The following is a 27,173-nucleotide window of genomic DNA, read 5'->3' as shown; positions in this document are numbered from 1 at the left end:
TGAAAGCCCCTGGCAAAATGCATCTCATCCATCTCTAATGCTGGTCCTCAGCTGATGACAATCTGCTATTTCTTTCAGTTACTCTGTTAGCTCAAGGGATGGTGGATCAAAAGGTTCCAACCTTCTTGGTGATCCATATGGGTGTCAATATGATGCCACATGATGGAATTTCTGTTTTTTCCAGTTTCTTTTTTAGAAAGCTAGGAAATTACACACACAAGCTAGAAGAACATTATAAAGGATGCAAAGCAAAGCACTCAAGAGGAAAGGTCACCTGTGCAAGTTCGCTAAGGTTATCTGATTTTTTTTAAGACCCTTTACATGTGAAAACTAATTTCCACCTTTTATTTAACTGTTCCCAGTCCTTTTATATTGATAAAGTCTTTAAAATTAACATGTAGGGCTGAAAGTGTATAGTGTAGATATTTCCACTCACAGCTTATTCACAAATATAGCCACTGAAACCAGTCTTCAGGTTCATCAAAGCCCATAAGAGTGGCCATACTGGGTCACACCAAAGGTTCATTCAGCCCAGTATCTTGTCTACTGACAGTGGCCAATGCCAGGTGCCCCAGAGGGAGTGAACCTAACAGGCAATGATCAAGTGATCTCTCTCCTGCCATCCATCTCCACCCTCTGACAAACAGAGGCTAGGGACACCATTCCTTGCCCATCCTGGCAAACAGCCATTAATGGACTTAACCTCCATGAATTTATCTAGTTCTCTTTTAAACTCTGTTATAGTCCTAGTCTTCACAACCTCCTCAGGCAAGTTGTTCCACAGGTTGACTGTGCGCTGTGTGAAGAAGAACTTCCTTTTATTTGTTTTAAACCTGATGCCCATTAATTTCATTTGGTAGCCCCTAGTTCTTATATTATGGGAATAATTAAATAAATTTTCCTTATTCACTTTCTCCACATCACTTATGATTTTATATACCACTATAATATACCCCCCTTAGTCTCTTGTTTTCCAAGCTGAAAAGTCCTAGCCTCTTTAATCTCTCCCAATCTGGGGAGAGTCTCTGAAAGATCTGCACCTGGGAATGATATGCATCTCTGGCTGCTGTCTGTAATGCTAGGACCTCCACAAGCTCCCTCCTAACCTCAAGATGACAGTCTACGCTGACCTGAAAATGTGGACTCTGACCATGAGAAGAGAGCCACCCAACTGCAGGCACCATCAAAAGCTTGCACAAGAAAGCATCAAATCCTGGAAGCATGCATGCACACACACCCAATAGCAACAACCCCCTAAGCAGGTGGGAAAAGGGAAGGACATCTGGGGAGCAGAGAAAGAAGGGACCTGGCCTCCCACCCACCCACCCTTAATAGTGACAGTAGCAGTCTCCCATGCGCGGAGGAAACATGGAGCCAGATAAAAGAGAATCTGCTCCCCCACCAGCAAAAACTCCTTTTTTTCAGGTAGGAAAGAGAAAAGGAGATGCCTTAGGAAGCAAGAGAGGGAATCTCAGAGAGGACAGAAGGCAGTACTATGGGTATCACCAGTTGAGAGTAAGAGAAGATCTCAAATGGAAGAAAAGATACAAGAAGGACTTAGGGGAGATCCAGAGAAGGGAGAACAGAATACAAGGGAGACAGACAAAAATGTGAAGAGGGAGTACAGAAAGGGAAATAAGATTATGTAACATGAGAAAGAGCAAGGTGTAGGTTAGGGGACAGTTAGGCAGATGAAGACTAGAGAAAATATGAAAGGGTAGGAATGCAAGGAAAGGCTACGTTGCTTTGTGGGAAGAGGAGGGGAGAGAAAACTAAACAGAAAGGAGAAATATAGAAAAATGTTGCTAAGATAGACACCACGTATCAGATATAAAAGAAGTGCAACAACAACAAAAAAGACAAGACACACAACAGTTAGGTTAATGAATTTTACTTATTCTCCCCGCAGACATCTCACACTGCATCTTTGTACATTTGGGGAAAGGGATAGCGTTCTTTTGAATGCTTATTTTACATCATCCTAGCTGGCCACCTGGGATCCCATAGCTCAATAAATGGAGGCAGTGACCAATGATATGTATTTATATACGAATAAGTTTTTAGAGTATACATACAACTATCTGGCAGATCAGAAGCTGAACAGCTATTTAGAAAAGTGTCTGTGACGAGTTGGATCACAGAAACCCGCTTGGGAGCTGCCAACTCATGTGCCAAGACTACCTCTGCTCCTGTTTTCTCTGCCAGCTCAGGACTCCAGCACCCTGTCTTGCTGAGCCAGACACTCCCATCTGCTCCAACGAAGACCCAGGGTCTGAATTACCTGCCCCAAAGCTGCAGGTTTACCTGAAAACAGCTCACAGAAGTGTGCTTGTCTTTAGCACTCAGATGCCCAACTCCCAATGGGGTCTAAACCCAAATAAATCCATTTTACCCTGCAAATTGTTCGCCCTCTATAACACAGAGAGAGATATGCACAGCAGCTTGCTCCCCCAGGTATTAATACATACTCTGACTTAATTAATAAGTAAAAAGTGATTTTATTAAATACAGAAAGTAGGATTTAAGTGGTTCCAAGTAGTAACAGACAGAACAAAGTAAGTCACCAAGCAAAATAAAATAAAATGCGCAAATCTATGTCTAATCAAACTGAACAGGGCCGGTGCAACCATTTAGGCAACCTAGGCGGTCACCTAGGGTGCTGGGATTTGGGGGGGGGTGTCATGTTCTTCGGCAGCGACCGCAGCGGCCGGATCTTCAGCCGTCCCGGTCGCCGCCGGCATTTAGGCAGAGCGAGCTGGGGCAGGGGAGCGCGGGGAGGGCTGCCTGCAGCACGTAAGGGGGGCGGAGCGGCACGCACGGGAACTCCCCGCCCCAGCTCACCCCTGCCCCACCTCCTCCCTGAGCATGCCGTGGCTGCTTCACTTCTCCCACTTCCCAGGCTTGCGGCGCCAATCAGCTTAGGTGCCGCAAGCCTGGGAGGCAGGAGAAGTGAAGTGGCCACGGCATGCTCGGGGAGGAGGTGGGGGCAGGGGTGAACTGGGGCTTGGTGGGGTGCTGCCGCAAGGGGGGTGCTTCCAACCTGGGCACAATTCTTTCCCGGTACAGCTCTTGTTCCAGCTCAGGTGATAGCTAGGGATTCTTCATGGGTGGCTCTTTTTTTTCATTTTCTCTTCCCACCCTTTCATATATTTTTTGCATAAGAATCCTTTTGTTTGTCTGAGTTCCTCCCCCCCCTCCTTCTCAATGGGAAGACACTAAGTTAAAGATGGATTCCTCAGTTCTCAACATAATCACATGTCACTGCAAGACTTCTTTACTCCACTCACACACAGCACACACGGAACTAGGAAGACTTAAAGGTAAAAAGCCATTTTTGTGTGGTGGTAGTTAGTGAGAGTCATCATCAAGATTCCACACCTACACACATAATTACAATAATATTTCAGTGGTACATTTATACAAATAGGATTATCACACTCCAGTAGATATAAGCTTTGTAATGATACCTTACAAGAGACTTTTTTTGCAGCATATCTCATTTTACATATATATTAATTATTTTTTTTTTTAAAAAATAATATAGACTGCACAACGTTACAGTGTCCTTGGAAAAATATTTTTCCATGTTGACAAATAGATGTAGGGCTTTGACAAATGAGGCCACATTCCCAATCCTGGTATTCGTTTAGAGTATAGTAGAGTATGAAAATATTCATATAAAAGAAGAATAGTTTTAAAAAAATGTTCGGAGAAAATACTTTGTTCCAAGTAAAAGAGTAGTTCCAAAATTGCCCCACTGAGGTTTGTTGTAGCGCCCATCTGGCATCTGCATGGTGTAGGAAGAATGGGTTGCGGGCTGGAAAGAGGACCTGAAAATAAATAAAAGGGAGGCACACTCCTTTTATTGAATAAACAGGAAGGAAAGCCCTGCTCAAAGAATTAAAGGAACAGCAGGAGAAAAGTTACCATAAGTAGCTGTTTCAGTTGCACTGCAATGAAATTCCATTAAGACTCTCAAAAGAGCATTTCTGTGCTTATATGTTCCTTCCAACCTCCAGTAGTCTCATGAAATTCCCATGAGATTCATCTCATGGAAAATCTGGGAGGTAGACACTTGTGGAAGTCTGTGCAAGATAGAGGAAAAAATGCAGAGGAACAGCAAACCTTATAGTTAGATACTGAGATACCTTTTCTTTAGCTTAAAACAAGAGATATACATGAAGTTCTCAAATCAACAGGGACTAGCAGGAGGAAGAAGCCAGAGTTATTGTGCTCAGATCAGATGGGCAGCTGATCACTCAGGGCTACATTCTCATACACTTACTAATATTGAGTAGTACTTCATTCTGGAAGTAGCTCTCACTGAAATCAATGGAGCTGTTCACAGAATAAGGCACTACTCAATATGAGTAATGATAGGAGAATTTAATACTTAGAGGGAAAAGCACCATGAAGTTGGGAGATGATGAAATATCCCTTCGTCTATGCTTAACTGGCTAGCTGCAAATCTATTTGACCAAAATAGACAGTTATCTCTGATACAGGAGATCCGGTCTGGCAAGAAAGCCACAATTCTAGAGTGATGCCAAAAATCAGACACACGCTATTAATGACTTATTTGGCAACTCTAAAAGAAGTGGTATACAGTAATGTATCAAAAGACCTGCAACCTTCAGTGCCCTAGTGTTCCCTAAGGAGCTCAGGATTATTGTACAGCCAGATCAGAAAGGATCAGATCAGTCATTATGGCTTCAAGCACCAAACCGAGACCAGGTTATGAAAGGGTATAGAGACTAAGAAACCTATAATAAAGGCTATAAATTTAGGACTGAAACTGCATACTTACAGGGAAAATACATGCTCAGTCCTATCTGCAGCAGATTTTCAAGACAATACATATAAAAAGGATGGAGACAATTTTTAATAAAATTTGACCAGAGCTGTTCAGCAACCCAGAGAAACCCTTTTGGATTGTTTAATTTGCTGGAAGGAGCTGCAGCAGCATATTATATCTGCATCTGACCAAGCCAAGTATTACCTAAAGCAAATGTTTACAGGCAATAATGACAAGGCTATGCAGTGATAATATTGAGGCTGAAATGAGGCAATATTTGGAAGGTCTCAGCGGATGAACCCTGCTTGAGGATATGAGCCTTATCTATTGTAATGAGATGGATCAACAACCAAAGGGGATTCACTGGGGCAGAGCCTTTTCAGCAGATTGAAGCAGCCCACCAGAGCAATGCCAAGGCAGCCAGAAAGCACAAAGCATAAACAGGCAAGAAAGAATGCCTAATGTTTCAGAAACTAGAGAACAACAGCAGTGTTACCACATCAGGTGGTGTCAGTGGTAAAGATGGTCCAATACCAAGAATCTGGTGAGAGTGGATTGATGGAACAACTTGGGGTCCTGGGAAAAGGCAGCATCATCATTCTATTCAAGGGGGTCCCAAAAGTCATTGCAATGACCCTTCCTTCTGTGGCAGTGAAACACACTACACAGAATGAGGTATCAAAACAGGAGTTGGGAAATGAGAACTCTGAGTGGATCTCTGTATTGCCATTGGATTGACCAATGCAAGTAGCGGCTGTCTAGTACTGTATGGCTAATATAGAGACCTATTTTTAGATGGAATCCTGATGTACCGCAAGGGTTTTAAGCAGTACATGGAAAATATTTTTAGAAGTGCTTGAGAGATTGCAATTAAAATTAAAAATGGTCAGCACGATCACCTCAAAAAAGAGAAATCTAATAGCTGGGAAGGTTAATTTCAAGAGAAGGGTATGGAGCTGACAGTTGACCATTCAAAGTCTGAACACAAGAGAGCAGAAATATTCCATGAGATACAAAAAGCTAACAGATTTCCTGAGGGTTCGTTAAATACTTCTTCAATTGCTAAATCCTTACTGGGACCATTTTAAAAAGGACCTAATGAACAGGGGAACAAGAAACTTTCCACTTGCTTCCTGCCCAGAAAGCCACCAAGAGGCGTTGGAAATGCGGATGAACAGTTTATTTACCCCATTTGTGACCCAGTCAGAATTCAGCCAACCATTTATTTTAATCATTGTGTTGGCTAAAGGGCTAGGGACATTATTGTATCAGCAGTGTGAGGATAAATTGCACATAATAGCCTTCGGATCACAAACATTTATCCAGGTAGGAATTGTACTGCCACGTGCATTCCAGGAAATCAGAATTCTCCGCTTCAAAGCAGATTCTTACTGAACAGTTTAGGCTCTATCTGTACTGTGCTCCACACTTTTCTGCCTATATTGAAAGGCAATGACTAAGACAATGCTAAATGCCCCACGCTACTGATGGGTATCAGAATTAAAGATTTCAATTTCATCATAAGCCTAGGAAAACTCAATATCAATGCAGGTTCTCTCTCTGTATATGGATAACCTATACTTGGGGTCAGTATAATGGCCACTGGTGACCAGTAGACAATCCCAGCTTGAGGAGGAAGTATACCAGATCCTTATTCCAGACATGTACAGACAGCAATAGGAGATGATCCTCTCCCCCTGACACCCTTCCTTCAAGCAATAGGTGCTCAAAGTAACACAGGATAAGAAACCCTACAGAACCCTAAATCCTCACTGAGATGAGTAATTGAGTGGAAAGGCAGAAAGTAAGCACTTAGTAGGACACAAATGGTAGCAGACTCCAGCTGTGAGGCTCTTGATACAAGAATGAGTCTGATTTAAGATTGAGGAAGAATTCAAACCTACTCCTCCCCCCCAAAAAAACAAATAAGACATCCATATTGTGCTACCAGAACTCTATAAACTTTTGCATGAGAATAAGGCCCATCTTGGGAGTGAGTGTGCGCGCTCTTTGAGGCAGGAACCATCTCATGCACTTGGTTGTACAATGCCTAGTACAATGGAGCCCCAACGTTGGTTGGGGCCTCAAGGTTTCTACTGTGACATGATAAATAAAATTTCATTCAGCACAAAAGCTATTCTATTAGCCACAAATGAAGAACAAGAGTATATTAGCAATGTGTCAGTTATTTAATGGGGAACAATTCAGAAAAAGCCCCCCTTGCAGAATATTACCATCACTATCCTCTGCTAGCTCATCTGTACTGACATTTATACATTAGAAAGGAGGGGACTACAAGTACATTGTAGTGTATAATAAATCACACTCAAGTCTGTCCAACAACCAATCAGATACAACAGCTGCTGACTGACTATTCAGAGACTTTATCCTTCAATCTGGGTTTCCTGAGAAGACCCGTGAGAAAGAACTTGAGAATCAACTATTCAAGAGATTTTTCAATGATAATGAGACACAAAGCTCGTGTTGTGCTACCTACCACCAGCAAGAAAACTATCAGCAGCATTATGAACATTACCAAAAGGAACAAAATTCACATTTGAAGGATTATGTTAATTGAAAATTATATGTGCCAACCATAGAACTACCATCGACAATTTTTTTTATTCTGTGTGAAGTAAAACATTTTTAAAAAGTCAGGCCAACTAGGTAGACCAATGATAAGAACAGCTGATGAGAGACTATGAAGTCGCTGTGGAAAAGAGTAGAAACTCAGCAGCAAGAGGGAAAGCTTATTGCATGTCAGAAAGCGCAGAGCAGAGCTTTTCAAGCCATGAGAAAATCTTAGTGACCTTCTGTGATAAATGAATGGGGGAAGGGTAGCTCCCTTTTATGGACACCCAGCCAGCCAGTTAGCTATTAAATCCCAATTAGTAGCTGTTCTCTAGTTGCTTTACCTGTAAAGGGTGAAAAGTCTCACTGATATGCATAGGTAAAATAAAGTGAGTGGGCACCTAACAAAAGAGCCAATGGGAAGGCTAGAGCTTTTTAAAATTGAGAAAAAACTTCCCCTTTGTCTATTGTTCTCCAGAGAGAGGCGGACAGGGCAGAGCTATGCTGTAAGAAGCTTGGGCCAGGTATGAAAAAAATCATCAGATCATACCTAGAACTACTCATTTAAAACCCCAAATATCTAAGTAGACCAGGAAATGTCTAGGAAAATGCGATTAGGTTGTATCCCTTTTATTTCTTTATGGCTTGTGGATTCCTCTGTGCTAACCCCAGGTGCTTTTGTTTTGCTTGTAACCTTTAAGCTGGACCGCAAGAAAGCTATTCTAGGTGCTTAATTTGTGTAGTCTTTTTAAAAATCTAGAAATAGCCTGAATTTCCAGATGTATTTTCTTTCTTTCTTTTTTAATTAATAAAATTTACCTTTAAGAACAGAATTGGATTTGTGTGTCCTAAGAGGTTTGTGCACAGCTGGTGGCAACAGCTGATTTCCTTTGTTTTTCTTTCTCAGCTCTTTCCTGGAGAGGGAGGATGAAAGGGCTTGAGGGTACCCCAAAGGAAGTAATTCAGAAGTGCACCTTCCTGGGTTCTCAAAGGTGTTCTGCACTTGGGTGGTGGCAGCATCTACCCATCCAAGGTCAGAGAAAAGCTGTAACCTTGGGAGTTTAATACAAGCCTGGAGTGGCCAGTATTAATTTTTAGAATCCTTGCAGGCCCCCACCTTTGCATTCGGGGTGCCAGAGTGGGGAATTAGCCTTGACAGCTTCCTCTCAGGAAGACTCTCATCCTCCTAATATGACCTAATTTACGTTGTAGAAGACAGGATCCTGTATAGAAGATGAAACCCAAAAGAAGAACAGGTGCAACTGAAGCACTTCCTTCTGATGGCCTTCCAGCTGTGAAGGTGACTAGAATACCAACCTGAAGGGAAGGGTTGAGCACAAAGGTAAGCTATAGGATCAAGCAATTCAACGGGCTATCAGATAAAGTCACTTGTAGCCAGATACAGGCACAGCCTTTAGGAGATTACCTTGAAATACTGATTATAATTGCCAGAAAGTTGAACTCCCAGGCACTGATATCATAAAGACAAATACCTTCCCATGACCATTTGGGACAGATATGCTATCAAGTATGGGGCCCTCAAGTGGAGACACTAGCTCTAGAGGACCCTTGCAATCAATGACATCTTCCATGGCATATGGTATTTTTTCTGCCAGTGGGAAATATCAATAGTGTCCAAAATGGATACTAGCAATTCTAGTGATGGGATTGGAGCTTGACAGTTGCTCCATACAGTTAAACACACACACACACACACAGTATATATATTTAATGCCATTTTAAAATGTTGAAAGTGACACTTCTATAAAGAAAGGAAGTGGCTTCGGACAATAGAAGAATAAGGCCATAGTTCTGGTACTTGTGGTTATTAACATATCATTTGATATTTGGATCCTAGAAGCATATTTTAAACACCTTAAACTGGGTAGTTTGTTCAAAGGGGATGCAAATTTGCAGGCTGGACCAGGGCACAGGAACTGCTTTTTGTGGCTCCTGTCTTCGTATCTGGTAAAGCAGCAGGAGCATGGGTGGGAGCAGAAAATGTGAAACTAGGGAGAACAAAAGAGGGTGAGAGACACAGAGGGTTTGGGGGACCTTTCCCCTTTATTGGGAAAACTTGGACAGTCAGAGAAGCCCAGTCAACTGAGGTTCATGGAAAATCAAAGTTTAGAGGAGCTCTGTACAGACAAGAGATCCCTACCCAGAGAAATTAAGGATCAGCAGGAAAAGTTACTGTTTCAGTCTAATTGCTAAAAGATGACTTCAGGTTCCCAAGAGGCTGTTTCTATACCTGTAAACTTCTTCCAACCCTTTTGTTTATAGAGTAGCAACATATGCATAGATTCCAGCAGAAGAAACTGGGCTCCACTTTTCCTACAGCAGAAGAGGCAAGTATTAACATTACGATACCATCTTTTTATTTTAAAATAATTGACTAGATTTAAAAAAGTATACAAATATGTCCAGATTTGTGAGTTTGTATTTTTTGTGTAGACAACGTGGGTGTTTTATGTAATTATAAAATTGGTCAATCAAGTATGTTTTCAATCCCTGCCCTGTCCCCAAAAATGTTATTTCCGTTGACTAAAAAAAAAATCTAAGGCAGGCCCTAGGAAAAAATGTTACCATGTATAGTGTAACCCATTTACAGTATATTTAACAATTTTAGTGACCTCTGTTTATGGTTTATAAATCTTGATTTGTTTCAGTTCATTACAGCATGTGAGCTGCAATTCTGGTTATGGGGAACCCCAGCTTATTTTGTAAAATCTAGTTCAATGGAGAAAGCAACTTCACTATCAGAGGGTTACCCTGTGTTGCATTTTTTTAAAGAAGTTAAGCGACATATATGATGGTTCTCACTGGCATTTGTAACGGACACTTATTGAGGCAACGTTATCTTTCAAAATGACCTCTTGTTTTCATAGGTAATAAATTTCAGTAGATTGAAAACCATTTGGAAGAACTCTGGTATAAAGAGTCAGAATAATTAATTGTTCCAGTTCTGACTTTGACACTGTAGATATTATTTGGCATATTTCACGGGGAGAATTATCTTTGTTATCACAGGCATGACCATGTGCATTTTACAAAATAGCTTTCAAGAGTTTGGCTACTAGCAGTATTTGTCTTGTAGTAATGTATTACATAACAATCAATGCTGCTGCTCTATTTTTCCTCTGTGTTTTTTGTATGTTTGACATCAAGATGCAAAATTCATTTATTCTTGCTGAGTAGCAGACTGGGAGGCAGATCTTAGCTCTGCCACTGAGTTGCTGTGTGACCTTACCTTAACTTCCCTCTACCTAAGTCAGTGGTTCTTAAACTTTTGTACTGGTGACTCCTTTCACATAGCAAGCCTCTGAGTGTGACCCTCCCCCCTTATACATTAAAAACACTTAAAATATATTTAATATCATTATAAATGCTGGAGGAAAAGCGGGGTTTGGGATGGAGGCTGACAGCTTGTGACCCCCCATGTAATAACCACACAACCCCGTGAGGGGTCCCAACCCCCCGTTTGAGAAACCCTGACCTAAGTATACTTATCTATAAAAAAAAGCATAATGATGTTCACCCACCTTATCAGGGTCCTGTGGAACTTTATTAATGAATGATTGTAAAGTGATTTGAGCTCATCAAATTGAGAGGAGTTATATGAGTATTATAAAATAAACCTCCAGGCATTTTAAGAATTGTTAAGTTTGAGGAAGGAAAGCATTGAAATATGTCAAATTGTCCCCCTCCCCCAAACAAAATTTTCTATCAGACAAGAACTTAAGATGGATATAAAACTGCTGCAATGTTCTTACCGTAATAATCCACATAACATTAGTAGAAGCTAAGGTTATATATCATACACAGTACGTAATACCAGGGATTATATTTTAGAGAGTTTACATTAATTTACCTGAATTAACCAACAACTTAACATCCATGCAGAACATGTCCAAATTTGCCTTGCCTACTTTACTTATCAACTTTGACAGATGCTAAATACCATCAAATACTAGAGTTTAAAATTAGCCATACAAATTCCATTTTGTACACAATTTTGCAGGGAAGTCTGTACTTTACTACTCACAGAGCTGTCTTTTTTAAATGAGCCAAGGTAAGTCTGGCAAAGAAAAATATATGTACTAAATAAATATGGATATCAGCCAGGTCAACCATTAAACACAGATCAACATCTAAAATATGAGTAGTTAATACTTAAGGAAATGTTTGATGTGGAAAGCCAGTACAGCAACAAGGATCAATGCTAGGGACATCACATCTTTTGTAGCAATAGCCTTAATTAGGTTTTCTCTAAGTGTAGAACTCATTGTGTGGAAGATAAGAATACGGGAGGAAAATGAAGCTGCATAAATATTCTCTCGATCTATTTGCAAGAAAAAAAAAAAAAAAAACCTCTGACTTCCAACAAACAGCAGTTCAGAGACACTACAGCACCAAAAGGTGGACAGTAGGAATTTATTTCTATCAATTTAAGCCCATGACAGAAAAAATATGATAACCACAAAAATGCTTTATGAGGGCACTTGAACAAACATTTTGGAGTCTAGTGAGAATAATATGTGGTTTCAAATTTTTGTGGACTTCAGCAAAGTCATTTTTAGATCTTTAATCTTTTTAATGGACTGGCAGTATACTGCACTAAACATTTTGAAAAAATTGCAGACTGCACTAGAAAAACATATAGATTTGGAAAGGAATTTATATCACTGCTAAGCATCTACAAGTGAAAAAAAAAAAACAAAAGAAACCCCTGCATCCTGGGGTGCCAACAAAGAATGATCTTTCTGGTGAAGTGCAAAAGACAAGATGGAATTTATAACATTTGAAATATTAATTTATATAATGCCTATCAAAATACCCTAGACACTTAGAATGGATTGACTTAAAGATGAAAATAAAGCCACCGTTAAAGTCAGTATAAATACAATCATAGAATCATAGAACTTAAGATCAGAAGGGACCATTATGATCATCTAGTCTGACCTCCCGCAAAATGCAGGCCACAAAAGCTGACCCACCCACTCCTGAAATAATTCTCTCCCTTGACTCAGCTGTTGAAGTCCCCAAATCCTGATTTAAAGACTTCAAGTAGCAGATAATCCTCCAGCAAGCGACCCCTGCCCCATGCTGCGGAGGAAGGCGAAAAACCTCCAGGGCCACTGCCAATCTACCCTGGAGGAAAATTCCTTCCCGACCCCAAATATGGCGATCAGCTGAACCCCGAGCATGCGGGCAAGACTCTCCAGCCAGACACTCGGGAAAAAGACTTTCAATATCCCAACATTGACCCTTGGTACTAATTACCAGTGGCGGCACGTTATTGACCTATTGACTAAATCACGTTATCCTATCAAACCATTCCCTCCATAAACTTATCAAGCTTAATCTTAAAGCCAGAGAGGTCCTTCACCCCCACTGTTTCCCTCGGTAGGCTGTTCCAGAATTTCACTCCTCTGATGGTTAGAAACCTTCGTCTAATTTCAAGCCTAAACTTCCCGACTGCCAATTTATATCCATTTGTTCTCGTGTCCACATTAGTACTGAGCTGAAATAATTCCTCTCCCTCCCTGGTATTTATCCCTCTGATATATTTAAAGAGAGCAATCATATCTCCTCTCAACCTTCTTTTGGTTAAGGAAAACAAACCGAGCTCCTCAAGTCTCCTTTCATACGACAGGCTTTCCATTCCTCGGATCATTCTTTGTGGCCCTTTCCAGTTTGAATTCATCCTTCTTAAACATGGGAGACCAAAACTGCACACAGTACTCCAAATGAGGTCTCACCAACGCCTTGTATAACGGGACTAGCACCTCCTTATCTCTACTAGAAATACCTCGCCTAATGCATCCCAAGACCGCATTAGCTTTTTTAACGGCCACATCACATTGCCGACTCATAGTCATCCTGCGATCAACCAGGACTCCGAGGTCCTTCTCCTCTTCTGTTACTTCCAACTGGTGCGTCCCCAGCGTATAACTAAAATTCCTGTTAGTCATCCCTAAATGCATAACCTTACACTTCTCACTATTGAATTTCATCCTATTACTAATACTCCAGTTTACAAGGTCATCCAAATCTCCCTGGAGGATATCCCGATCCTTCTCTGAATTGGCAATACCTCCCAATAAACCCAATAGCATGCCAGAGGCCCCTTGAAATAAAAAATGGGCTTTAAAAAAGGCTAATTTTATAGCTTTGCACAGATCAAGTAGGGAAGGTGTTCCACAGACCCAGAGATACACAGTCACTTTATATATACACATCACTTTAAGAGCCCCCCCCCCAAGTTTTTGGGTTTTTTGCTCAGTTACAGTTCATGTCCTATGGAAATCCATCACAGATCTTCCACTGACTTCAGTGGGGGCTGGATCAGACTCCTGGTGAGGGTCCAGAAACTCAGGAAGGTTTATAGTCTCTTGATAACATCAGTAAATCAAATGTAGGGAGACCTGGACAACTGGGTTTCTTACCCAAACTTTTTAATCATTGTAATTCAAAGGAGGAGAGAGAATTTGTCACTTACACAAGAACAAGGGGACACTCAATGAAAATGAAAGGTAGCAAATTCAAAGCCAACAAGAGAAAATATTTTTGTCACATGATACACAGTGTGCCTGTGGAACTCATTATCCCAAGATATCATTGAGCCCAAAAAGCTTATGAGCCTTAAATAAAAAGCTTTGGATACCTACCTGGATAACAAGATCAGGCAGAGCTATAAAAAAAGAGCTTTGAAAGATATATAAACCTGGACTCTTCAAGGTTTATGCCAATGTGTAACTATTAGGGATTAGGAGGAAACCTTTGTGGGGAGGGTGGAGAAACAGGTTAGCCCATGACTGCCTACAGTTTTTTGCATCTTCCTCTGAAACATTTGGTACTGGTCACTGCCAGCAATGGGACACTGGAGTATATGGGCCAATGGTTCAGTACAGCATCTTATGTTACTACCTGTCTTTAAGTGTGGGGAATTTTAAAGAGAAACAACAACTAGCTCATAAACTGTCTCTCCCATCACTGATTTGTGTGATATGAAAATTAGAAAGGAAGGTCTAGAGATCTACTCTTCCCCTCGTCTCACCCCCCGCCCCCATTCCCTCGGAACCACACACTGCGGTTCAGGGTCACTGCTTAGTACCAGCCAAAACTGTTTGGAGTGTTCCGGGTTCAGATCCCTCTCCACCAGGGTTATGATCACGTGATTTGAATAGGACCTTTTTAAACACTGAAAACTAAACACCCCCGTGCGCTTCTTGGAACATTTTTGTTTAAAACCGGACTGGCTTTGATAGAAGACGATTTCCTCTGGTTTTATTTTTAAAGCGGACTGTAGGACACTATGTTGTTGAAGCAGAACAATTAGCAGAAGCAGCAGGGGATGCTTGCCAATAAACACCAAGATTTGAGGTTAAGCAGCTGTAAATCTACATTAATCGTTTGAGGAATTCAGCTATTTACAGAAGCGTTTACAGAGCAAACAAATAAGAAAGGAGGGGGAAGAGAAAAGAAAGAGGAGCTATCCTTACCTTCACATTGTTTCCCTTCTCCTTTATAACCCGGTTTACAGATGCATTTGTAGGATTTAGGTGTATTTTGACATATTGCATCAATGTGGCAGTCGTCTGTCCCTTCGGCACATTCATCAGCATCTGTAATCACCGAATGAACACATGAGAGATATAATAAGAGATCTCAATAGTCAGAGATCAGAAAACCCTTTACATGGACACTCCAACTGAAAAAAGCTGTTTAGTTGACTGCCTTCTGAGTCTCACTATGAACAGAGGAGTTTATTTTATTTGGTTATTGTTGCTTTTTTTTTTGGCTTGTATAAAAATATTCCAAGCTTTAATTCTCTAAAGCTAGTTTTATTCCTCCACAAAGTCTAAAGGCTCAAAAAATCCTACACATGCATTAGGAATCAAATCATTTGCATGTGTTAGAAGTTTTGTATCTACACAGTCTGTAGTGTAGATCCACACTGGAAAAATGTACACACTAATTTTAACCAACTCTATTAGTCTGTCTAATCAAAATAAGAGATTATTTAAATGACCCGGAAAGAGAAATTTGGATATTGCCAGAAAACATATATTTTTAATTTAGAAAGACCAGTTTAAATAAACTATCTTAGCAGAGCAGTGAGAAAAATATTTGAAGAGTCAAACTACATTAATCCTTTTTTATTAAGGGGCCCAAAGAAAAAAAAAATCCACCACCCAACAATGAATGGGAGAGCATAGGGAACTCCAGAAATTTGTGGGGAGAAAAGTAACCTGCAGTAAATGTATATATACACCCCAAAACTAATTTAAAAGAAACTGCATGTTCAACCTTTCTGAACGTTCTCCTTTCAGAGTCTTTAATGATGTGTAGACTTTTTAAACAAGGATCCAAGATTGCTTTAAAAAAAAAAAAAGAGTACCTCCAACCCCATGATGAGCACTGGTTTTCTCCTTAGATTTTTTAAAGGAGGGGAAGGGAGAGAATGGGTTGAGAAGAAGGGAATGTTAATGAAATGAACATATAAAGATAAGCTTAGCTAACCCTTTTCACTGATGTTCTGCGGATGTACATGGGAAAATTAAAAATCCAGTGCAGCCTACACACACTTCCTCCTTTCTCCATCTACTGTAGTTGAATGCATGAAGTGACTGAGAAGAGGCAATGAAGTTGCCAAGGGGGAGGGAAATGACTGACCCTTTGGAAGAATGTCAGTTTCTGTGGGAGACTGGCCCTCCAAAGCCTCAGCGCTAAAGGAAGAAAGTGGCCATGGGCTATTGATTGCTGTCTTAATGTCAATAAGGAAAATCCCCCTTAGTGGGAATACACTTCAAATGGATTTCTTCACAATTTAATGCAGTAGGCACATCTGGGGCTCCCTAGCTAGACAGACAGACAGACACACACACACACGTAGAAGGAGCCCTCTGATCGGGAGTAATATTTTATCTCGGTAACAGTTAAAGCACGATAAAGTGAAGCTAGGATTTATGCTTCTAAAGTAACGCGGGGGGGGGGGGAGGAATCCAGTGACATCCATGTGCAGTTTATTTCATGCCAATTAGATTAACAGATCCTCAGAAAAGGTGCAGTAAAGTGAAAACAGTTGTATTGTTAGCTTGAAATCCTAACGCTAATTGTTTCAGAAATGCTCACTCAGCCATCTCCAGTGATGAAACAAGGATCCTTCAAAGTCACCGGGGACAGGAGGGGCTATTTGGAGGGAGGCGAATAATCAGATATTGCACACATCAGAGAACTTTGCAAAGAGGGGGAATAAAGGACAGAATTGCTTTCAGGGTGCACCTTCGCTTTCCTTTAAGAATCTGAACAAGCAAACAACAAGGAATCCGGATTATTATTATTTTTAAAGGAATAGGAAGAAAAAAGTTTTTTCCCCTCTCGAACGCTGAGTATTGTGTCTCCTTGAGAAACGAAGGGCTGCTGTAATCGGGTTCCTTCTTTCTTTCCCTTTCGTTTATTTTAGCTGCTGAGCCAAATCAGATCTAGCTGTGATTTACGTGAATTCACTTGGGGAGGGGGGCTGAGGGTATTTTGCTCAGATCAGGCACAGATTCAGTCAAGCACAAAAAGAAGAACGATTTTTTTTAAATGCCTTGGTTCATATTTTTGACTCATTAAACTGGCACCCATCTCCCGTCAAGATCAGCAAAAGTGACAGCTGGGCTCTTTATAATGCCGTCAAAAATTCAAACTGCATTGAGCCAAGGGGGACATTTCGCAGCAACCAGAAGATGCCTGGGAGTCAGGCGTGAATGCCAATGAGTCAAATGAAAAGGGCAAAACCAATTATGAGCTTTTCCCCTGCTACTAATTTCACATTGTCTTTCTTGGGCTACAACAATTTGTACAAGGGTATCGTGCATTTTGTTTCATCAATCCCCTTATATTTTGGGAGAAGCGATTAAAAAAATCCCACATTAAGGTTTGGTTTTTTTTAAATCAAACTTCAAGAGCTATATACACATCTTTACCAACAAACCGTGTAAACCCTCACTGGTTTACAGCATTTCTATGGAGAGATTTTACAACGTAGCGAAGTTTATATTTTAGAGTGGGGAGTTATTTAAAAGGTATAAGATAAGTGGAGGGTAATATCGGGTCTTTAGGTTAATGGAAAGACTCAGGAAACTTTAAAACATACAATATCTAACCTTCTCCTTGCACAGAACCCAGGTTTATTTGCACCAGTTATCTATTTTCAAAAGTACTTATGGGAAGTAACTTTAAAAAAAATCCTCCCAAAAACGTCTCTGAATATAAGAGCATCAAACACAGAGGGCAACTCCTCCCCACAGCAACTTTTAAAGCCCTTCGCAATATTAGCAGCAAAATCAAAATAGGTCTATTCCTCCCTCCTTCCCCACACCTTTATAGAAGGAGAAGAAATACAGTCCCTTCATCAGCAATTGCTTTCCACAAGCCGAGTCTAAAGAAAGAGGAGTAGGTGAAAGATCTCTCTTACCTGGGACCCCATTGCCTCCCGCAAACCTGCCAGTAAATAAGAGAGCGAAAAACAAACAGAAGTGCCATGAAAAACAAACAGTCCCCATGATAATGATATGATTCAATGCAGTTGGTGTGTTTCTTTGATAAGAGACGCGCTTGGGACTGGCAGAGGGGAGCCGGAGAAACTGACGCGCTGACAGCATCCCGCTGATTCGCAGAGGGACCCGCAGGGTGGGCGGGACAGACGGGGAGGAATTGCCAATCCCTCCTCGGGCTCTGGAGAGAGGGGAGGGGGAGGTGGGAAGGCAGCAGAGGGGAGGGGCCGCTGGTGGAGGGAATTGAACTCTTCACAGAGCCTTTTAGGAGAGATTTGTCCCCCCCCCCCCCCTTAGCTCCATTCCCCCACTTGTCCTTGCTACCTTGTACTCGCTCCCACAGGTAAGAAGCACACAGGATGGGGCTGGGGGGGGCGACTGGTTTCATTGCCACGAGTCATTTTTCAGTACTAAACACTGGGGACACCGCGTGGAAAGGTTTATTTTTTTCCTTTTCACTTAGATCTGGTGGGAGGGAGGCTTTTCTTGGTGGAAATAACACCTTCCCCCCCCACACACACACACACTTCTTCCCCTTCCTTCCCCGGCCCTTTCGTGCTGTAGAAAGCGTCCCACATCACATCTGCTACAAGAGTCTCAGGTACGTCGAAAGTCCTTAAGGAGCCTTAAATGTTCTTGTGGCTACTCAGCCTCTGCCCCCTCGGAGGGTTTCAGTGACTGCCTGCATTGCAAAGAAACGGCTCCTCTCAAAGTAAAGGCAGGAGGCTTTGAAGACAGACAGTCCAACAAACCCAACAGCAGATCTCCTTGACAACCAATAAGAGGGATTTCCCCCCCCCTCCCTTTCTTGGGCTCAGACTAGAAGAAAACTTTTTTTTGTCCCCTTTGCCTTCCCCAGCCTCATCTAACTCTTAGTGTTGTCTTTTCCACTTGCCTCGGGTCATTACCAGCCACTAGATTTCCATAACATTTCAACAGAATTCTAGGGCTTTAGTACAGACAGACAGAATAGCGAGGACATTGATCTCAATTTGTTTGACCATCCCAACACAACGGCGAGAGTTTTCTTACCACTGTTGTTTTACAAACTAAGTCCAAACTTCAGCGATACAGAAACTATCTATTCATGCAACTCTGTTGCACAGAGGGAAACTGTCACTTCTCTGTTAGGAGCTATATCTGTTACCTGCACTATCTCAAGTCCCCTAAAGGTTGAAGACTCGGAGTTCGCGTTTTATATTCTCTCGACGATTTCCATGAAGTAGAAAACATTCTCCTTCTGCTCCCCCACTCCTCCCCCCCCAAAAAAAATTGATGCAGCTGGATACATTTTGTTTAGATCACATCAGCTTCATCCTCTCTTCTGAGAAATATTTTGCTACAAACACTGAGAGCAGCTTTCTTTCGAAAAGGGTAATCTGGCAAATGTAAACTTTGAACCATACATATTAGTTTTTCAAGAAGAATTATTAAATGCTTTAAACATATATCTTGTTCAAGTTGATTATATATCAATGGTTTTTACAGATACCTCCCCAGTGAAATACTGGCTACTGCAGACTTGTTTTTCACCATTTGAAATCAAAGTAGAATACCTTTTAGGTAGAAATAAAATTGACTTCTCATATTCAGAATAATAAAAACCCTTTGATAATCTAATATGCCTCCTTTTTATCAAGTTCTCTCCAATTATATGCATTTGTTTTTAGCACCATATATCTGCTCATAAGAGTAGCATCAATATTTTAAAGCCTTATGAAGGAAATGCAGAAAAATCTGTCCCTGTCACTTTGTGCATTATATGAAGTAATGAAATGACAAATCATTTTTCTACTCAAACTAGCTTTTTCTTATAGAAAATGATCTACTGTCAAACTGCTAATCATTAGTTCAAGAGGCCACCACATAAAGTTGTTTGATTTCTGAAACTTTTCACAGCTTGTTACCTGCTTGGTGGGTTGGTTGGTTTTATTTTTGTTATTACAATCCCTTATTTTTGTGTGAATAGGTTTTGAGATGCACTTGCGAGTTCTTTGCTGAAGTCTTCCCATGGGTACACTGAGCGTTGCTTCTATGCAGGTCCCAAGAGAGACTACCTCGTACCTTAGAGCTCCACCTAGTGAATTTTTTGCATGCTGTAGTGGGAGTATTTTAATTTCATTAATGAATTACCACTGTTTAGTAGATAGCTACCATGACACTCTAAACCTTGCGGAAAATACTCTTATTTTCCAAGACATTGCAATAAGAATTTTGCCTGATAACTAAAGGACTGACGGGGTTATCTAGAATATTAAACCCTTTCCTTTATGAATATTCTAGACTGCTGTTTTCTGAAATTGTCATGTTGGACTTCCTTTCTCTTCCTCTTTCAATTTCATTAGATTACATTTAATTGGGACAAAAGGGCAAATAACATTTGCTGCCCAGTAAAGGAAGTGACTAGAAATGTCCGAGAATGAGACTACATCAACTTTTAAAGTCTTGAATATAGTTGTGGAAAAGTTTGTTAAATCAGCAGAATAATTGCATTTGACTACTGCAGTAATCTACTTTTTCTAGTACACAAAAATATTTTATCTTAAATCCATGCTAATTTGTCACTGGGCTTACTTTTTCAGTCTCTCTCTCTCTCTCTGGCTCCAGTGCTTCACAAACAATATTTCATGCAATTTAAATAATCTGCACTATGCTCCTAGAATTGACCATACAGCATTAATGAAACATAATCACAATAATCCCACTATATCCCTCATGGAATACATACAGGGTGGAATGCAGGCCAGAGCTGAGAATCCTTCATGGAAGATGCCCTACTGCCAAGGCCTTCTCTTTTAAACTGGATTGCTGATTGCACCTGTGGCAGAATCACTTGAGGAAAGGTGTTTGTACAGTGCCTAACACAAAGGGGCCCTGAACCTTGGCTAAGGTTCCTAGGCACAATCATAATACAAATAATAATGTGATCTATCAGTTAACCAGAGATCAATCAACATTGGGTTTTCATAGCAGATGTTCTCAAACTTGTTTTGCATATTGTGACCGCATCTTAATAATGAGGATCTCGTGAACCACCCAAACCCTTCTAGTCTTGATCACACAGCATATGCCTCTGCCTGTTCACAATTATATAACTTCCCTGTTGCTTATGTGGAAAATGAATATTAGGAATAATGTACTTAAGCTTCTTCTAATGTGATATAGCATCAGGAAACTAGGAGGAGCAGCCAGGCCCTAGTGACCAGCCAGCTCTCTGCTTGCAGACCACCAGCAAGTGCTACAGGTATCAATGGAAGCCCACAAACCATAGTTTGGAACCCACCCAGTGCTTTGCACACTACTTGAAAATTGAATTTTCCTCCAGGGCAGATTGGCAGAGGCCCTGGAGGTTTTTCGCCTTCCTCTGCAGCATGAAGCACGGGTCACTTGCTGGAAGATTCTCTGCACCTTGAGGTCTTCAAACCACAATTTGAGGACTTCAGTAACTCAGACATAGGTTAGGGGTTTGTTACAGGAGTGGGTGGGTGAGATTTTGTGGCCTGCATTGTGCAGGAGGTCAGACTATATGATCATAATGGTCCCTTCTGACCTTAAAGTCTATGAGTCTATAAAACTTTCTGGTAGCCAGTCCAATTGTTGGCCCAGTGTCAATACAGTACAAAGAATCTAAAGTCCTTCACATAAAAATGTCTAAAGTTTTGCAGGCCTTTTCCATAGTAAAAAAAAAAAAAATGCTTGTTATTTGACCTGACTCTTTTTAAAAACTCCAACCCAGTTTTATGAACATTCACTCTGAAACAGGCTCTTCTAGCAAGGCCAGGGGCATAAATAAAATCACAATTTACAAATAATAGACATAGACTCATAGACTTTTCAGGTCAGGATGGACCAGATCTCTTCCAAGATGCAACTTATAGATGTTCACCATTCCAGAAACACTTTTGGAGGGCAAACCATAGCATTTATGGTATCATCAACTCTTCCACTGTTGATGGCTGACATTTACAGAGAACATTTTAAAAAACAGTCTTATGTTGCATAAGGGGAGGTAGGGTGGTCATATGGCTGGGGCACTGAACAGGGAGTCAGGAGACCTGGCTTCTGTTCCCAGCTCTGCTCCTATCTATTGTATGAATGTGGGCAAGTAACTTCTCCTCTCTGTATTTCAGTTTCCTCTCCCACCCTGTGTCTATCTTGTCTGTTTAGACTGCAAAGCTCTTTATGGCAGAGTCTGACTTTCACTATAGGAGTTATAGTGCCTAGCCCAAAGGGGACCTAATCTCCGTTATATCCTCTAGGCACTATTGCAATATAAATAATAAATCCTCTCATCCCACTCTGTGGTGTGGGGGGTTCTAAATTAAATCGGCATGATCGTACTGGGCAGGATAGGGGAGGGAGGCAAATTCCCGGAGTTTGCACAGAGGATGTCTATACTGCACTTTGATGCAAAGAGGATTTTTCTGCAAAAGGGATTGGCATGGTAAATCCACAGCAGAACATTCTGCTGTCCATCCCTCTCGTTACACAGGGCACACTAGCCGTAGGGAATGACTGCAGTGAGGAATGTGGATTTGCACCACTGCAGCTTTGAGGAGAATGATTTCTTCCTCTCAAGCCATCAGATGTCCCCTCCACACGGCCTGTGTTCTCACAGAGACAAGAATTTGGCCCTTTTGAGAGTAACTTCCCACATGTCTCCACTATCACTGAAGATGTATGTCCAAATATGCTTTCTCCCTCACCACCACCACCATCTCCTGTTTAAGAACTTGAGCCAAAGCCTCCTAAACTAAGTGAGTCTTTCCATTTATTTCAATAGGTTTTGGTTCAGGCCTTTCATTTGCAGAGAAGCCATTTGTTTATGAGATCACATACTTTTAGAGGAATTCTGCACCACTGCGCATGTGCAGAATTCATATCCCCCACAGATTTCTTTGCTTCCCCGCAGAAAAATGACTTTCTGATGGGGAAGCAAAGGGAAGCCACAAGATCAATCATGTGACCCTCCCCAGTATGTTTTGGGTGCCCAGGGCAGCTGTCAGAGAGGTAAATCACTGTGGGGCAAGGGGAGGGACTGGGGAAGACCTGACTAGTGGCTCCTACCCTTGCACTGGGCTCAGCTGCTAGTCCAGGCTGGGCTCTGGAGGATGGGACTTCCTCTTCCCCTGCACAGGGTCAGACCCACCTCCAGATTTCTCCCCCAGCTGCAGGAGACTCTGCAAACTCCCCCCCCACCACTTCCTGTGCCCATCACTCCTCAGCTGCAGGGAGAGGGATCCCTGTACAAGAAGCTGCTTCCCCATCTGCCCAACCCCTGTGCATCCAGACCTCCTCATACCCAGACCCTTCCACCGAGCCTCACCCCCCCCCCCGCACTCAGAACCTCCCAGTGATCCCACTCCACCTGGACCACCCTGATGAGCCATGTGCACCTGGATCCCCACCCCATTAAACCCCAACCAGCTGCATCTGGATCCCCACCCCACTGTGCCCCACTCCTGCAGCATCCAGACCCCCCTGCCGAGCTCTATTCACCCCCACACCCTGACACCCCCACTGAGCTCCAACCACCTTCACTTGGACCCCCCTGCAGAGTCCCATTACTGTTGCACTCAGAACCCCCCAACAAGCCTCTGTGCATCCAGATCTCCCCCCATACCCGGATACCTCACTGAGCCGCCCGTACCCAGATTGTCCCAGAGAGAACCCTCTCAGCCCACACCAAGCCCTTCCACACTTGGATCCTGCCTTGCTGAGCCTGCCTGCCCACACCTGGTGCACTTGGCAGTAGCATGGAGGGGCAGGGCCCTGGGTTGTTCTGGGGCAGGCCTGGTCCTTGCATTGCATCAGGGTTGGGTGCAGCCTCACTGCTGAGTCCATGTCCCAGGCGGGAGCTGCACAGTGACCTCCCACCTCTGTGCAGCCAGTGGCCTGTGTTACCCACTGCCATGGTGGAGCCTCCACATGTATTTGACAAATAAAATTTGCAGAATTTTAAAATATTGTGTGCAGAATTTTTTATTTTTTGGCACAGAAAGCCCTCAGGAGTAATCAGGGTTTGCAGTGGAAATGAAGGAAATCTCACACCTGAAATAATCAGATCTCACGCTGCAGAATCAAGCAAGAGAAAAAGACTGGAAAAGAGAAAACCTTTATTATAAAAATAAACAACAAGGGCCGGATAGAGTTTGATATGGCTCTGACTCTCTTGGCAAAAGCCATGAATTTTAGGGGAGTTCAGAACAATGCATGGCTTTTGTAATCCACTGCCCAAGACTCTATCAGACATTTTTACAAGTTTGGGTGCAGTGTCCAGTGTAGCATAATGAAAGATTAGAGAGTGAGCTGGGTTTTTCCAGTAGTTTAATTTAACTACTTGTAAATTATTTTTATTTCCTAATAAAGGATGCTCTGCTCATAATAGTATGACTGACTTTTTGCCTCTCCTTTCCCTATAAATTGTACCTTCAGCTATGTGTTTACCCCGAGTCTTCCCATTTTATTAAAAACAACTAGCCTTGATGACAATATGGAGTATTTTGCACTTCAAAGATGCTTGGGTTGGGGAGCATACTTGAGACCTTTGAAGACAGAGCTTACAGACAGAGCAGCTTCATGAACTCCAGGCCAGGTTATTGCTTTCCAAGAAAATACATTGTTTAACACGTGCCAGCAGTTACCAGATAGTGATATCTGATAGACTTCATATGATAAGGTTGAGATGGTGAGATTACATTATCTGACAGAGGAGGACGACGCTGCTAGACACACAGCGGGAAGATGCGGGGGAGATTGGCAGACAAGAAAATATCCTGAAGAATGGACAGCTCACAGAGGCAAAGTTGAATGGGATGCTGAAATGAATCAGGAGCCAGTGGAGCTGTCTGAGGCTGAGAGTGAGGTGGCTATGCTTTCTTGAGTTTGCAAGAAGGTGTCCAGGGCATTCTGCAAAGGGTCTGTTTCTGGGGAGTTGAGAGCATGAGGAGTCAACAGAGAATGCATTACAGTAAGTCAAGGCAATAGAAAATTAAGACATGGATGAAGATTGTATCAGAGATGGTGGAAAAGCAGTGGAGTGGTGATAGAATGTACAAACCTGTGAAACATGGGAGAAGAGTGTTCTAGGCAAATGAAAGTCCATGTTCAAGAGAGCATATTTTTCAGGCAGCTCCATTTGGCCAAGAGAAGTAGTTTTATTTTTCAAACATTTTAGCTGAAGGAAGTTGAGATGAAGCTAAGTTTGCTTGGTCAAAACTGACAAGGAGGAGTTATTACAGATATTAAAAGAAATGGGAGCAAATACTGTCCTCATTTAAAATAAGATAAATCCATCTTAACTCAATTAGAGTCAATGTAATAACATTAAAATGGTGTGGGATCAGGATTTGGACCCGCATCTCTTTATACTTTCAATGAGTCCTTCCTTGACCAAGGTAATTTATATTCTGTGGCAGTGTGAGCTCTGAGTGCTGACATGGTACAGGTGTTTTTAACATTGTGTTCCTATAGTGTGCAACTCAGCTATTCTGTAGTAAGGATAAGTTATTCTGAATATTGGGTGTATCATTTATATAAAGATGAATTGTGGTATTGATGTTTTTATGTATTGTCCTTCTTGTTTTCCACCATTCCTCATGCTTTGGTCTACAATCTTTCTAGATCAATTAATTTCGAAATGTTCAGAGAGAACTGAACATGTGTGTGGGGGCGGTTTTATAAATCTATTTTAGTAAATTATAGGTATGAAGGGAAATGAAGTTTTTATAGTTGAGTTAGTTTTGCATTTGAGTGCACCTCATGTATTCTTCTGTATAGTCAGTAACTTCCTGTTTGTGTGGGTCTTTTGCAAAGTATCAAGGGTGAGGAAAATGTTTTAAAAAATAGGAAGATGACTTCAAACCCCACAAAGGGGCAAGCACAGGACCTGAAACTAGGAATAGACTTAAGTACACATGGGAATGTTTGGCTGAATAGGGCCATCTGTAAGACCTTCCAAGTATAAGCCACATTTTTAAAAGTTAAAACTCTAAGCAAGTAATATACATACATGTTAAACTGAATGGGATTCCCTTTCTTACCCTTATCCAACAAGATCTGCTGTCACTTTTTTGTTGTGTTCTTGATCTAATTTATGCCCTGATCCTCCATAAACTTAAGCATGTTTATAATGTGTTCTGAAGTCAATGGGATTATGCATGTGAGTAGAGCTTGCACATATTTATGTGTTCACAGGGATTTTTGTCTCTACTGCCCCATTGATCACTTCCTTGGCTTTGTGATGACCTATTTCTGCCATCTTCCTTGGTCCAACCCTCTGGCTAAGTCACCTTTTAAGTTCAATTTCCTTCCGAGGTAATAAGAGTCTAATTAAAAATCCAAATAAACATCAAAATTCATGGTTCTTCTGCCTCTCTTGGGCTATGTTGAAGTTCCCTGCTCTTAATCCCTACTCCCAGGTCCTGCAGAGTTCTGATAGCAGGTTTTCCCTACTGCCTCTCTTACCCCCAGGGAACTCCAACAACTTCGCCCAGGGATGGCCCTACTTCAGCTTACCTTCACCAGACCCTTCCCAGAGAGAATGGAACCCCCTAGCTCTGTTCTCTTGGGTCTCCTCCTTTGAGTTCTCTCTCGCAAGTCCTCTCTGACCTGCTTACAGCTGAAATCACTAGTTAAGTTCAAGTCACAAGATCAAGGTCAGCTGGGTGATAACTGCTACATCATTGTCAAGGCTGATTTAGACTCCTCTTAACAGACCAGCCACACCCCTTAAAGATACAGGCCTAATGGCTTCTACTGTAAAGACCACAATGTTAATCTGATGAGAATGGAACAAGACCTTCACTGAGCAGCACTACTGTACAAATGATTGTCATTAGAGGTAGAGATGACTAAGGGTACGTCCAGACTATCCACCGTAGCGGTGGGTAGCGATTGATTTATTGCTACCCGCCGAGACGTGATATATCGATCCCCGAACCTGCTTCCCATCGATTCCAGAACTCCACCAGAGCGAGCGGCGGTGGCGGAGTTGACGGGGGAGCCGCAGCTGTCAATCCCGCGCCGTGAGGATGGAAGGTAAGTCGGAATAAGATATGTCAACTTCAGCTATGGTATTGCCGTAGCTGAAGTTGCATATCTTACATCGACACCCTGCCCTAGTGTAGACCAGGCCTAAGAGGGAAAGGGAGACATAAAAGGGTCAAGAACTCAGAGTCAGAGTTTAAGACCAGAAGGAACCATTGATCATCTAATCTGACCTCTTGTATATCACAGGCTACCAACACCACCCACATCCA

The 27,173-nt window shown here is 41.8% G+C and overlaps 1 protein-coding gene across 13 annotated transcripts in view; it reads right to left on the bottom strand.

Moving 5' to 3' along the window:
• Positions 1 to 20,666, bottom strand: part of SCUBE1 (signal peptide, CUB domain and EGF like domain containing 1) — a 308,473-nt gene extending 287,807 nt beyond the window's left edge. For 5 of the 13 annotated variants that reach the window (XM_039547728.1, XM_039547738.1, XM_039547762.1 and 2 more), the window contains exons 1-2: positions 17,835 to 18,098; positions 14,872 to 14,994 (exon numbers count right to left, since the gene is read on the bottom strand). In XM_039547728.1, coding sequence (XP_039403662.1) covers positions 14,872 to 14,994; positions 17,835 to 18,021 — 310 coding nt within the window. In that variant the 5' untranslated portion in view covers positions 18,022 to 18,098. The other 8 variants (XM_039547778.1, XM_039547798.1, XM_039547830.1 and 5 more) reach the window with 5 other exon arrangements.
• Between the last annotated feature and the right edge of the window lie 6,507 nt (positions 20,667 to 27,173).

This window comes from Mauremys reevesii, linkage group 1 (genome assembly GCF_016161935.1).
Source record: "Mauremys reevesii isolate NIE-2019 linkage group 1, ASM1616193v1, whole genome shotgun sequence".
Classification (NCBI taxonomy): domain Eukaryota; kingdom Metazoa; phylum Chordata; order Testudines; family Geoemydidae; genus Mauremys; species Mauremys reevesii.
This window is presented reverse-complemented; position numbering and strand designations above follow the sequence as displayed.